The following is a 14,077-nucleotide window of genomic DNA, read 5'->3' on the forward strand; positions in this document are numbered from 1 at the left end:
AGTGGGGGCCATGCCAGCCAATGCCAGCACTCTCCCCATATTGCCAATTGGCCAGTGCCAATCTGCTCTTTGCCCAGCAAATCTTCTTCTTTAAAAATACATTTAGAATACCCAATTCATTTATTTCCAATTACGGGGCAATTTAGCATGGCCAATCCACCTACCCTACACATCTTTGGGTTGTGGGGGCGAAACCCACGCAAACACGGGGAGAATGTGCAAACTCCACACGGACAGTGACCCAGAGCCGGGATTCGAACCTGGGACCTCGGCGCCATGAGGCAGCAATGCTGCTCACCTGTTAAAGGGTTATACCTCAGTCAACGCAGCACTCCCTTTGTACAGAACTGGATCATGAACTTAAATTATAAACCGAAAACTTGGAGTGAGCTACAAACCAACTTCCTTTTGACCCAGAGGTGAGAGTTGAGTTGTCCATGACCACCTTTGTCAATGTGTGAGATTATTCCCCAATCCAGGGCCCCACAATACCTTCACATTCCCTCATAAATGGCTTGACAGGAACTCCCTTTCAACAATTGACTCCTGCAACTGTGTTCCAGAATCCGAATGGAAACAGCCAGGCTGATTTGCTCTTTCCTTCTTGAGGAATTTCTAACCTCACTTGTGCTGTGCCCCTCTTCCGATCCCGACTGGCACGGTGAAGATCGCACATTCATCCCATGGGCATTTGAGGGTACTAGCGTCCAATGCCAAACAATTGTTAAAGCGTCAAGTCTGTGCATGATTATCTCCCTCTCTTCCTTGGCATAAGAAACTGGAGGATAAATGGGGAAGAGGGGAAGAAAATGAAATGGGCGCAGTAACATCATTTCTGGAAAGGTACAGAGGGCGTAACAAATGGACACTTTCTTCTCAAACTGAAGACTCAGTGGGTTCTGAGGGGGAGGCCAGGGATGGATTTGATGGTAAGGTCATGGTGCCGCTCTCCATTCATATAATAATAATCTTTATTATTGTCACAAGTAGGCTTACATTAACACTGCAATGAAGTTACTGTGGAAAGACCCTAGTTGCCACACTCCGGCGCCTGTTCGGGTAAACAGAGGGAGAATTCAGAATGTCCAATTCACCTAACCTGTCCATCTTTGGACTGTGGGAGGAAACTGGAGCCCCCGGAGGAAACCCACGCAGAGACGGGGAGAACGTGCAGACTCCGCACAGACAGTGACCCAAGCCGGGAATCGAACCCGGGACTCTGGAGCTGTGAAGCAACAGTGCTAACTACTGAGCTGCCCATAGCAGGCACAAGTCTGAACGTCAGTGCCTTCGCTGGGCAGGTTCCGTTGCGTGCCACCTACATTGCTAGAGCAAAGGGCTGGGTTACATAGCGAGCAGTACCCTGCCTTTGCTTTGCCCCTATGTTAATGATGCCACCAGCCCGCAGCCCTGGCTTTACGGTTGGGTGAGCAGTGCCAGTCAGAGGGACTGGCTCATTGCGCCTCTTCCAGCAGTGAGGGCGGGCTCTCCCCTCGTAACGGGAGTCAAGTTACCCTCCAATTAAAGCATTGATTATCTCCTTCATTTCCGTCCCTGGATGTTCATTCTGAAATTGTATTCACTTGTTTTTTTCCTTTTACCCCTTCTGTACAGCGACCCTGTCAAGATTTACATTCAGGCACATCCTGGCTGGTACTGGGCTTCATAGTAAGTGTGAATTAATTAATGTCCCAATTCCTCTATCTCCTTACCTGTGTGGTACAGTCATGTGTCTGTGTTATTGTGTGTGTGTGTCTATGTGCGTTATATGGCCATGTTTTTTGTATGAGGGAAGAAGGTTCAATTTCCAGACCATATTTACAAGGACCCTGGAGAAGTACACAAATAAAATGGAAGAATATAGCAGGTAACATGAAATAGGAGGTGGAGTACGAATGTCACCATAGACCAGTTGGGCTGAATGGCCTGTTTCTCTGCTGTAAATACTGTGTGAACATTTAACAGCCCTCACTGCAGTCACTTTAACATCTCTTTTCCTATTCACAGTGCTGTCTTCTTTGTTACCTACATGACCCTGGCCTGCTGCCCTGGCCCAAGGTAATTATGTTTGGACAGAAGTGAAAATGTACCCTCTGCTGTTGATCATTCTACCTCATTAACTATTAAAATCAATAGTAATAATTTACAGAGGTCTTGTGGTGCGGTGGGTGGTGCCTTTGATCTCTGAGCCAGTAGGTTCAAGTCCCACTCCAGACTTGATGGCCACAGAAGGTGTGCTCATAACGTGGCCTTAATCCTTCCAACTGACTCCGAGGAGGAAAACTTGAATATTTTTCCTAACCTCTTTATGTTTTCTTTCACCTCGCTATTCGGCAAATTAGGAGTTTTTAACGATGAGTTCACTCATAAAATGCTGGAGTTCTGTGTAGAGTTCTGGTCACCACATTACAGGAAGGACGTTATTGTTCTGGAGCGAGTGCAGGGGGGGGATTTACAAAGATGTGGCCAGGGCTGGAAAATTGCAGCTATGAAGAGAGATAGCGTAGGCTCGGGTTGTTTTCCCGAAGCAGCCAAGGGGTGACCTAATTGAGGTGGACAAAATGATGAGGGCCAGAGACTGCATAGACAGGAAAGACGTGTTTTCCCCTAGCAAGGGACCCATGGGGACAACCCGATTTAATCTCCCCCATGAGCCTCGTGGAGTACGAGCCCCCCCACTGAGGGGCGCAGGCCCGTCAGCGGGACAGTTAACTCAGGATATTAAAAGACAGCCCAGGTAGCCCCAGCTGGGACTGGGACTGTTACTTGCCGATACTTTAGTAATAAACCATTTGTTTTAACTCCTTTTCCGGGCTCCTCTGTGACTACTCAACTGAGGGATCAATTACCAGGGAGCATAGATGTAAGGTGATTGGTGGAAGGATTAGAGGGGACTTTTTCATCCAGAGGGCGTCTGGAATTCACGGCCTAAGGTGGGTGATTGAGACTGAAATGTTCATCTCATTGAAGAAGTACCTGGATCAGCATCTGAAGTGCTGTAACGTGCAAGGCTACCCACCAGCAACTAGTTTCTTTGTTCTCTTTTTTTTTGGCTGCCGCAGGCAGGATTGGCTGAATGGCCTCTTTCTGCACCGTAAGTTTTCTATGGTTCGAAAATGGACCAGGTAATCGTTTAAAGGGAAGGTATTTGGATCTCCATCCTGTATAAATGAAGGGTGGGATTTGTGGTGCAGTGGGTTAGTGTCCCACCCCAGGACTTGATGCCCAATATCGTGGCCAAACAGGTTGACTATCAGCGTGTAACTCCATCCAACACACACCAATGGCAAGCAGCAAGAGTGGGGGAAATTCCTGGATAGCCAGGTGATGAAAAGAAAGTTGGGAGTCTCTACCATCGCAATCCACAGCTCCAGACTACAACTTGCATGTAAATGTGGTATGACTGGCAGGACCAGTCGATGCCGCTGCTGGCCAATGGCGGTCCACCTCCCACCACCGGGAAACACGCCATGGGGAGGCGAGAGAATCTCGCCCTCAGAATCTCATCCTTGATGTTTTCCATATTGTTCTGGGGGGGTAGTACAGTCCATTCAAGGTGAGATACTGTAACAACATTTTTCCATGCATGTTGTAGCCTGGAACTATGGAGCATGATGGTGGAGACTCCAGTTTCCTTCCATCACAGATGGTGAACCAGGAATCTCTCCCAGTCTTACCACATGCCACCAGTATGTGCTGGAAGCATTTTGCAGGTTGATACTCGCTTCCCTTGTCCTGGGATGGGACCTGGCCCAGAGTCCCTCAGTTCACTAGTGAAAGCTCCTGGTCCTTGTTTACAAGCAACAGGCCAAACCATTGATCTTAAAGGGGATTGTCACAGTGTCTTGAACTTAGCAGGCCCCTGTAACAACTATCCCACAACCAACCTCCAACACCAGCCCCACCACTCTTTACATTATGTGCATGGAGCTGAAAGTTTGTCATATTACAAATTTGCAGAACAGTGGGGAGAAAAATTTGCCCAGCTGTTTTGTAGCACCCCCTTTAGTGAGTCTCAGGAAACAATTGACAATATGTAATAGATAATATCAAACTAAACTATGCTTTTGTGCATTACAGGAGGCATTTTCCATGGAACCTAATCCTCCTGAGCATTTTTGTAAGTATTGTGACTTGGAGGATAGAAGAATCCTTTGTTTCTATGCCTCCCTTTTTCTACAGACAATTGTGCTCTGTGCTACCAGTGACTTGCCGAGTATTACAAAATGTACCAATAGGCTACACGCTACTGCTTGCCGGGCCTTTCAGGGCATTTAAGAATCAACCACATTAGCTGTGGGTCTGGAGTCACATGTAGGCCAGACCAGACAAGGATGGCAGATTTCCTTCCCTTTTTTTTTTATAAATTTAGATTACCCAATTATTTTTTCCAATTAAGGGGCAATTTAGCGTGGCCAATCCACCTACTCTGCACATCTTTGGGTTGTGGGGGTGAAACCCACGCAGACACGAGGAGAATGTACAAACTCCACACGGACAGTGACCCAGAGCCGGGATCGAACCTGGGACCTCAGTGCCGTGAGGCGGTTGTGCTAACCACTAGGCCACCGTGCTGCCCTAGATTTCCTTCCCTAAAGAACATTAGTGAATCAGGTGGGTTGTTGTGGCCACCATTACTGAGACTAGCTTTAAATTCCCGATTTATTAATTGAATTTAAATCCCACCAACTAATATGGTGCTGGTTTGATTTGAACTCGCTATGTTGCTGTTCCCATGGTCTTTGCTGTTTCTCATCAATATATTAGGACTAATATGGTGTTTCATTCCCGATCCAAACTGGGCAGCATTAACCAACACAAAACAGAAAACACTGGAAAAACCCAACAGGTCTGAAGAGAATTAATGTTTTGAGACTTCTTCAGAGTTGAAAGGAGATAGAAATGTGATGGGTGTTGCACTGTTGACAATGCAGCAGGTGGAGCACAATTGAAGGTCAGGGATGGGTTCAATGTCAGGAGAGATAAAATGACAAAGATGTCACGGACACAAGACAAAGGGAGTGGCCGTGAAAATGTTGAAGACTAAAGCAGATGTTAATAGCGGAATAAAGGTCAGATAGCATTAACCAATTATGTTTCTAATCACTCCCTGCAGACTCTGGCCATGTCTTACATGACGGGAATGATGTCAAGGTATTGCAGTAATTAGTCCCACCACCCATTTCATTCTCTCTGTCTTGTTACTAACTGCTTCCCTTTGTTTGTCTTTAACTTTTCCAAAGACCGGCAGTTTTGCATGCATGCTTGGATTTATTTCAAGGTATTATTTTTTGAATTGATTCTTGCTTTGTAGTGAATGTGTGTTGATCAGGCAGTCTTTTGCCATTTTTTTGGTTTGCATTCCACCTTGGCTTAACTCGCTGTGAAATCCAAAATGAACAGCAGTCAGCAGTGTAATGATTGAATGTTGGAGGGACTGCCGTTAAGAATGGTCACTTATCAGAAATGGGAACAGAATCAAACTGGACGATCCATAGTAGAAATGTGAACCACTTCTTAAAGAGACCATGCACCACCACAGTTTTCAAAGCAAATATGGAGATAACACTGTGGTTAATGTGTTAAATATTGAGCTCAATTTTGCACAGCAGGAGAAGGCTGCTGAACCTTTGATTAATGCGTAAAGCACACAACCTCAAAGCAGCATTCTAGAATATTCCTTAGAATGACAATAAATAGGGACAATGAGCTATTTCCACTGGTCATTGAGCCGATGATTTGAAGGTACTGATTTAAAATCATCAACAAAATAATGAAATGAGAGATAAGGAGACTTTTTGGAATGATAGGACGGAGAATGTTTGATTGATATTGGTTCCCTAAAACCCACTCCAGTGAATCTAAAATCCTTATCCATGTCTTCAAATGCCTCCATGGTTTTGCCCGGTGCTATCATACAATCTCCCGTGTTCTAGATCCCCAATACACTGTTCCTCTGATTGGCCGTTTGTCATTGCCATAAAAGGATATCAAGCATCAAACTGCTATATCATCAACAAGAATTTCTCCTTGTATTTTCTTGTGAGGGGGAAATGATTTGCTGCCCATTGAAGGCCTGGAAAACATCATTGATTTCTATGACCCTGTAGCAGTGTACCTTTCAGAGGGATGTTACTTTGCAGGTTTCTGTTCACTTGAATGTCACAGGGATAAAAACCTCTGTTGCTGGGTTTGAGGAACTTGCAGTTGTTGGGAAGAGGACATCAGACTCTGGTAAGATGCCCTGAGTGATGGAATGGCATATTAACATTCAGCATCGAGGCTGGCATGTTAATAATGATCACTTGGACAACGTAGTCAAGGGCAACCAGTGTCTGTGGATCTGTACCTAACAAAGGTTCTTCTGGAGAACATAGGAAAGAGAAGGAGGCAATTCGGCCCCTCAAGCCTGCTCTGCCATTCAATAAAATCCTGGCTGCTCTGATTGGTCCCTGTTCCACTTTCCTGCCAACTCCCATAACCCTTGACCCCCTTGTCAATCAAAAATCTGTCTAATTCAGTGAATATATTCAGTGACCCAGCTTCCACTGCTGTCTGCGGAAGGGAATTTTAAAGATTAACAACCCTCTGTGAGAAGAAATGTTTCCTCATAACCATCTTAAATGGGAGAGCCCTTATCTTTAAACTGTGTCCCCTAGTTTTAATCTCACTCACAGGAAGAAACGTCCTTTCAACATCCACTCTGTCGAGTCCCCTCAGTACCAGAGTCCAAAACTGCAAGGAAGGGAGAAATTTGTTGAGAGGGGAATTATGTTCCCAAATCCAGTCATGACTAAACTACCTCCAAGCTGCATTGAATTCTTGGTTTAGTACCTGTGAGAACATAAGAAATAAGAGCAGGAGTAGGCCATTCTGCCCTTTGAGACTGCTCTGCTGTTCAATAAGACTATTGGCTAATCTTCTACCTCAACCCCACTTTCCCTCCTTATCTTCATATCCCTTCATCCCTTGGGCAGGCCAACAGGGAGAACCCATCTTACTCTTTATCGAAATAGAAGATTGTAGATGTTACATGGACAAAAGATTTAAACAGTTGGTTTTACGGAGCAGAATTCTCCGTTCTGCCAGCGCACCGTTCGCTGGTGGTGGGATACTATCTTCCTGCCACATGTCAATGGGATTTCCCATTGAAGCCATCCCATGCACTGGGAAACCCGGGAGTGCACTTCCGGCAGGAAACATGAATCCCGCCAGCCAGAGAATTCTGGCCTACATATTCTCCAATATTGGAGTTATTTTGTTGGCACTTGCCTGCAGGTTAAATGCTTTTATTCTTTAATTGAATGATCCCAAATCTCTGAGGGTTTTGTTGCCCTGATTCAGGTCAATGCTACTTTTGAGTCTGTCACATGGTATGCCATTGTTTCACATTGAGTCAGGTGGCAAGAACATCAGATGGTTTACTGTCTAGGCACCAGATAGAGGGGGAGGGCATTCGGCCCATCGGATCCGTGCTAGTTGTGACCCCTAATCCTTGTACAATCAGCCAATGGGAACAGCTTTTCTTTGTCTGCCTTATCTAAATCTGTCATGGTCTTGTTCATCTCTTTATTTTAATAAATTTAGAGTACCCAATTCCTTTTTTCCAATTAAGGGGCAATTTAGCATGGCCAATCCACCTAACCTGCACATCTTTGGGTTGTGGGGGTGAAACCCACGCAGACACGGGGAGAATGTGCAAACTCCACACGGACAGTGACCCAGAGCCGGGATCGAACCTGGGACCTCGGCGCCGTGAGGCAGCAGTGCTAATCACTGCGCCACCGTGCTGCCCGACACCTCATGGTTAGGTAATGGCAGGAGTTCCTCTCAGTAAAGGCTGTTGTGCATCGCATTCTGTTAGCCTGCGTTCTCAAGTGGCTGCATTAACACGATAGACAGACTCGAACCTCATGGCTAAATCTTGGCGATAGCGTCACTATTATTTCTCAGAGTTACTAATTGCTGCAGGGTTGCTTTTTGAGGGGTTCCCAACTCTTTCCTGTTCTTACTATGAACTCCTTAGCCTGGATTTCGGAATGACTCGGGAGTGCCTTTTCAGTATGTGGGCCGGTTGGGGTTGTGAGCCAAGCACTCCTAACTTCGGGGCAGCAGGGTAGCATGGTGGTTAGCATAAATGCTTCACAGCTCCAGGGTCCCAGGTTCGATTCCCGGCTGGGTCACTGTCTGTGTGGAGTCTGCACGTCCTCCCCCTGTGTGCGTGGGTTTCCTCCGGGTGCTCCGGTTTCCTCCCACAGTCCAAAGATGTGCAGGTTAGGTGGATTGGCCATGCTAAATTGCCCGTAGTGTCCTAATAAAAGTAAGGTTAAGGGGGGGGTTGTTGGGTTAAGGGTATAGGGTTGATACGTGGGTTTGAGTAGGGTGATCATGGCTCGGCACAACATTGAGGGCCGAAGGGCCTGTTCTGTGCTGTACTGTTCTATGTTCTATGTTCTAACTTGGCCGGCTCCATTGCGGAAATAGGCATGTCCTAGTCTCATGCAATTTTCACAGAGTTGGGACAGGTTTTTGAAGAGTTATGATTCATTGCCCATCAGAGGAGTTGTGAACCATAGTCTGCATGAGCCACCCTTTTGAAAGGTCAGTTGACAAGATTCTCCTCATGCCTCCTATCCAAGCCAGGACCTCTCAAATTAACCAAGCTATGCTCCTCACCCAGCCTCTTCACCCCTCATGCCCCCATGTCAAGCTGTCAGCCAAGAATACATGAGACTTGGCTGAGAGGCCAGACATCCATTACTCTGAAGAAACGTCTAAGCCCCAGGTAAAACATTGCTTGATTGACAGCTCTGGGTCTTTGATCTCTGCTGTCCATCTCACAATGTTCATTTACACAAGGTTAAGAGGTTTCAGGTACCTGCAGTTTCTGTTATTGCTGTATACATGTATTTCACGATCACTGCATCTAAGCAGTCCTCTTCGTTTTCTGAAATTCCTTCAGATTGTGACCAATTTTTTCCTTCCCTTAACACCCCCCACTCTTCTCTGCACCTCCTGCCCTGCCACCCCACATTCTGTTCCTTCTGCACTCCACAGGGTTTAAAACCTGGGCTTGGCACCAACTAACCTCTGCTTCCTCTCGTGGCCTGTCTTCCGTCCTCCTGTTTTAACCTTGGTGGGTTCCTTGGCTGTGACCCTTGTCCTTAGACAGCTTCTGAGTGAGATGAAGGGCTATGGGGATTAGTGCTGAGGCAATCCGCTCAGGCTGTGAGCAAACCACAGACCACCATTTCAAATGGGTAACATTTTTGATACCAAGAAAAAGATCTGCATTGATTATTTTTGATCTTTCGTTTTCTAGCTTCTACAATACGAAATCTGTCCTGATTTGCTTCGGCATCACAGCACTGGTGTGTTTTGCGGTTACAATATTCAGTTTTCAAACTAAGGTAAGTGGCGAGGAAACCTCTGAATGATCAATTTCCCCCCTTGTTCTGAGGGTGGATGAACTAGCAGGACACTGGCCCTGATACTTGCTGAGACAGAACTTCCAGAATCGAAGGGGAGCAGGGTTCTGATTTGAGTGTTGACCCCATGGCGTGCGTTAGTTTTGTTTGCACCATGGTCCCTGCTTGACGTCCTGTCAGACACAGGACATTGCAGGAGACCGTAGCCCAGGAGCAGGGAAGATAGTCCTGCTCTGGGTAATGATTGCCAGTGGGTACAGTGTGGCTATGGAGGGACAGGGTTAATCACGGGGTGTTGTTAAGGGGACAAAGGGGCAAGGGAACAAAGGGAATCGTGCAGGGGCGGTTTATTTTGTGAGGGGGGGGGGGGGGGGGGGTCAGAAAGCAGGAGGTATTCAAAGGGAAACTGGTTTACCTGTGAAGCAAGGAGAAAATCCCTCTGTTCCACTTGGTCCACAAGCAGTGCTGGAAACGTACTTACCTCCCCCATCCAGTAGCCCTTGCTTCCCTTTAGCTGCTAGGTTTCCTCTAGGGCCAGATGGCCAGTGCTGAAGCTGAAACAGAGATGCAACCTCTGGGTGGCAGAGTAGCACAGTGGTTAGCACTGCTGCCTCACTGGAGTTTGCACATTCTCCCTGTGTCTGCGCAGGTCCCACCCCAAAGATGTGCAGGGTAGGTTGGACATGCTAAATTGTCCCTTAATTGGAAAAAAAAAAGAACTGGGCACTTTAAATTTTAAAAAAAGTATTGCTGCCTCACAGCTCCAGGGTCCCGGGTTCGATTCCCGGCTTGGGTCACTGTCTGTGCGGAGTCTGCACGTTCTCCCCGTGTCTGCGTGGGTTTCCTCCGGGTGCTCCGGTTTACTCCCACAAGTCCCGAAAGACGTGCTGTTAGGTGAATTGGACATTCTGAATTCTCCCTCTGTGACCCGAACAGGCGCCGGAATGTGGAGACTAGGGGATGTTCACAGTAACTTCACTGCAGTGTTAATGTAAGCCTACTTGTGACAATAATAAAAATTAATGATGCTCCTGTGAAGTTCCTCAGATTGACATTTTTGCATTAAAGGCGCAATATAGATGCAAGCTATTGCAACTTAATCCTGTACATACCAGAATAAGTAAGGGTGAGATCTGTAATAAATAACATATCAACAAAAACACTTTATTTTTGCAATAGTGTGTTTGCCCCTCTCGCTCCTCATATGCTATAGCTGGCGGTCTGATCTGGAAAACACAGGTACCTCTATACGGGGGGGGGGGGGGGGGGGGGGGGGGGGGGGGGGGGGGGGGGGGGGAACGGAAATTGGAGAGAATGCATGGTGTTCTAATCGAGGGCATCTCCCAATATTTGTCCACAAACAGCAGAGGCTTGAGATATGTTTGGGCATTGTCCATAGAGCCTGTATGATGGGCAAATATTCACAGCAGCGGGTGGTGGGGATAGAGCTTAGATTTTTTTTTGACATGTCTACTTCATGTTGATTTTCATTGTTTCTGAATCTAATCACAGATCTAACGACCAAGCTTTTCTCTTACGTTTTTTTCCAGTTTGACTTTACCTCCTGCCATGGGGTTCTGTTTGTGTTGCTGATCGTCCTTTGCATCAGTGGTTTTGTCCTGGCGATTGTGTTGCCGTTTCACTATGTACGTAAACTCCTCCACCATTCCAACTTCTCACTTAATGGACACAAATGATTGCCGCTCCTTTCAAACGAGGGAAGCGCTCCACATTCACCTCTTCCTCAGTCTCGCAGGACAAATTGTATCTCAAAACAGAATGACTACTGACGCCACAGTTGTCCTCCATCACCCACCCAACTCTGCTTAGGGCTGGGGAATGTGTTGGGGTTCAGGGTCACCTCTGGAAGGTTTAGTATTCCAATTCTCTTCCCATGCCTAGCAGTGAATTAAGGCGGACTTCATCTGTTTCTACAGCTAATAATTCCCAAAAGTCGCCAGAGGCTTATAGCTTGAGGGGGCGCCACTCCACATCAAAAATGGCCGACCAGGAGTCTCTCCCGCTCTTACCGGCGACCATTGATGTGTTTGGAAGAATTTACAGGCAGACACTTGACTTAGTTGTAAACACACCTTCCTTGGCCATCAAGTCCTGGGGTTTCTCCCCATGTCTGTGTGGGTTTCCTCCGAGTGCTCCGGTTTCCTCCCACAGTCCGAAGATGTGCAGGGCAGGTGAATTGGCCACGCTAGATGGGCACTGAATGGGCGGCATGGTGGCACAGTGGTGAGCATTGCTGCCTCACAGCTCCAGCGACCCAGGTTCAATTCTGGCCTCTGGTGACTGTGTGGGCTTTCTCCCCGTGTGTGCGTGGGTTTCCTCCGGGTGCTCCGGTTTCCTCCCACAGTCCAAAGATGTGCAGGTTAGGTGGATTGGCCATGGTAAATTGTCCCTTAGTGTCCAAAAAGGTTAGGTGGGGTTACTGGGATAGGGTGGACACGTGGGCTTAAGTCAGGTGCTCTTTCCAACGACCGTTGCAGATTCGATGGGCCGAATGGCCACCTTCTGCACTGTAAATTCTATGAAATTGCCCCTTAATTGAAAAAAAAGAAATAATTGGGTACTCTAAATTTATTTTAAAAAATCAAATCCTGGGGTGGGACTCAAATCCAGAGCTTCTGGCTCAGAGGGAGGGATGCTACTCACTGCAACACAAGGACGCCACAGGGTTAGGGTTTAGGAGGTTATTAACGGTGCATTACATGCGATCTGAGCGTGTGATGCCGATTGATAAGATGGACCATTGGCAGGAAAAATTATTGACGCCACGGAGCGATGACAGAGACAACTTGAATCACGACAGAGACAACTTGAATCTGTGGGCCATTGGATGCCGCTATTATTGACTAAGTAAGTCAATAGCAGAGACCAATGTTGCTGACAACAGTTGCCACTAAATGAGACTATTTTACAAAGTAAAAGGCCCTGGCTGATGCTGTCTCTGGTTTGTGTTTCAGGTTCCCTGGCTTCACGCTGTTTATGCAGTGCTTGGCGCTATCATTTTTACAATGGTGAGTGATTCACGGGGAATTTTTACTTTGCAGGTAAGCTATTGAACACAAACCCTATTCCCCCCCCCCCCCCTCCCCCCTCCCCCCTCCTCCTCCCCAGCCTGTCCCTCCACATTCCTCCCATTTTCAATTCCCAATTGGGGTTGTTGCCGATTGGAGATTTGACAAGCTGCCCACAAGATTTAAGAAAAGGTGCGTGTCCAAGACTGCTGGAACAAGGTAAGTTTAGTATTTCTACCTCCCACTGCAACCAATAGCCAAACAATGGCCTCCGTTTGTTGCTGGCTGCAGTTTCTTTTAAGGTTTAACTGCCGCCTTCTCCACCAGCGCACCATCGGTTTCACGGGCAGGCAGGCTACTGGCTGGTGGCGCCTCGCTGAAGCGCCTGTCACATGTCAGCTGAGCTCCAATGTTGCAGTTTTGAGACCGTCTCCGGAGACCTCAGCATAAATCGAGGCTCATACTGCCAGTGTTGTACCAGTGGTGGTGCTGTACTGTCGGAGGTGCTGTCTTTCACTTGTGACGTCCAAGCCCTCCCCGAACTGGATTGAAAAGGAAATGCGGCACTTTTGAAAGAAAAGCAGGATCCCTTAGCTGAGATGTGTTCCTCAAACCAGAGCTTAAACCAGATGAACTGGTCATGATTGCGCTGCTATTTGTGGGATCATGCTGTGCGCAAATTGGCAGCCGCGTTCCTGACATTCCGACGGTGGCCCATGCTCCAAAGGTACCTCATTGGCCGTAAAGCGCTTTGCCACAGCCTGTGGTTGTAAATGCAAGTCATCCATTGCCTTCATTTCTAATCTGCATGCAAGACTGTAATTACTAGGGGTACGAGGCAGGGGTGCCCGCTGTCGCCGCTGCTGTTTGCGCTGGCCATAGAGCCATTGGCGATGGCTCTCAGGGGGTCGGCAGTGTGGCAGGAGATAATGAGGGGACAGAGGGAGCATCGGGTGTCGCTCTATGCCGATTACCTCTTGCTGTATGTTTCGGATCCGTTGGAGAGTATGGGAAGGATTATGGGCCTGTTGGGGAAGTTTGGAGGGTTTTCGGGATACAAGCTGAATGTAGGGAAAAGCGAGGTATTCCCGGTGAATGAGCTGGCACAGCGGGCTAATTTAGGGGGGATGCCATTTACGGTAGTGAGGGATAGGTTTAGGTACTTGGGGATTCAGGTAGCGAGGGAATGGATGGGACTCCATAAGTGGAACTTAACGAAACTGGTGGAGGAGGCCAGGGAGGATCTTAAGAGGTGGGATACACTGCACTTAACGTTGGCGGGGAGGGTCCAAGTGGTGAAAATGAATATTCTGCCGAGGTTCTTGTTTATCTTTCAGGCTCTCCCGATCTTTATACCAAAGGCCTTTTTTCGGAAAGTGGACACAATCATCTCTGACTTTGTATGGGCGGGGAAGGTGCTGAGGGTGGGGAGGACCCTGCTACAGAGGCAGCAGGGGGGGTTGGCGTTGCCAAACTTGCTTCATTATTATTGGGCAGTGAATGTGGACAAGGTGCGGCGGTGGTGGGAAGGAGAAGGGGTAGAGTGGGTTAGGATGGAGGAGGAATCTTGTAAGGGGTCTAGTTTGAGGGCTATGGTGACAGCAGCATTGCCAATGGCTC

At 47.5% G+C, this 14,077-nt stretch overlaps 1 protein-coding gene across 1 annotated transcript in view; it reads left to right on the forward strand.

The window, feature by feature from the left end:
* The window catches only part of LOC119958139 (protein lifeguard 2-like), a 34,625-nt gene that overhangs the window by 17,398 nt on the left and 3,150 nt on the right, over positions 1-14,077 (forward strand). The window contains 7 exon segments of the mRNA XM_038786432.1: positions 1,615-1,668; positions 2,008-2,058; positions 4,081-4,120; positions 5,117-5,154; positions 9,323-9,410; positions 10,979-11,074; positions 12,404-12,457. Of these exon segments, the coding sequence (XP_038642360.1) occupies positions 1,615-1,668; positions 2,008-2,058; positions 4,081-4,120; positions 5,117-5,154; positions 9,323-9,410; positions 10,979-11,074; positions 12,404-12,457 (421 nt within the window).

This window comes from Scyliorhinus canicula, chromosome 28, assembly GCF_902713615.1.
Source record: "Scyliorhinus canicula chromosome 28, sScyCan1.1, whole genome shotgun sequence".
NCBI classification, from domain to species: domain Eukaryota; kingdom Metazoa; phylum Chordata; class Chondrichthyes; order Carcharhiniformes; family Scyliorhinidae; genus Scyliorhinus; species Scyliorhinus canicula.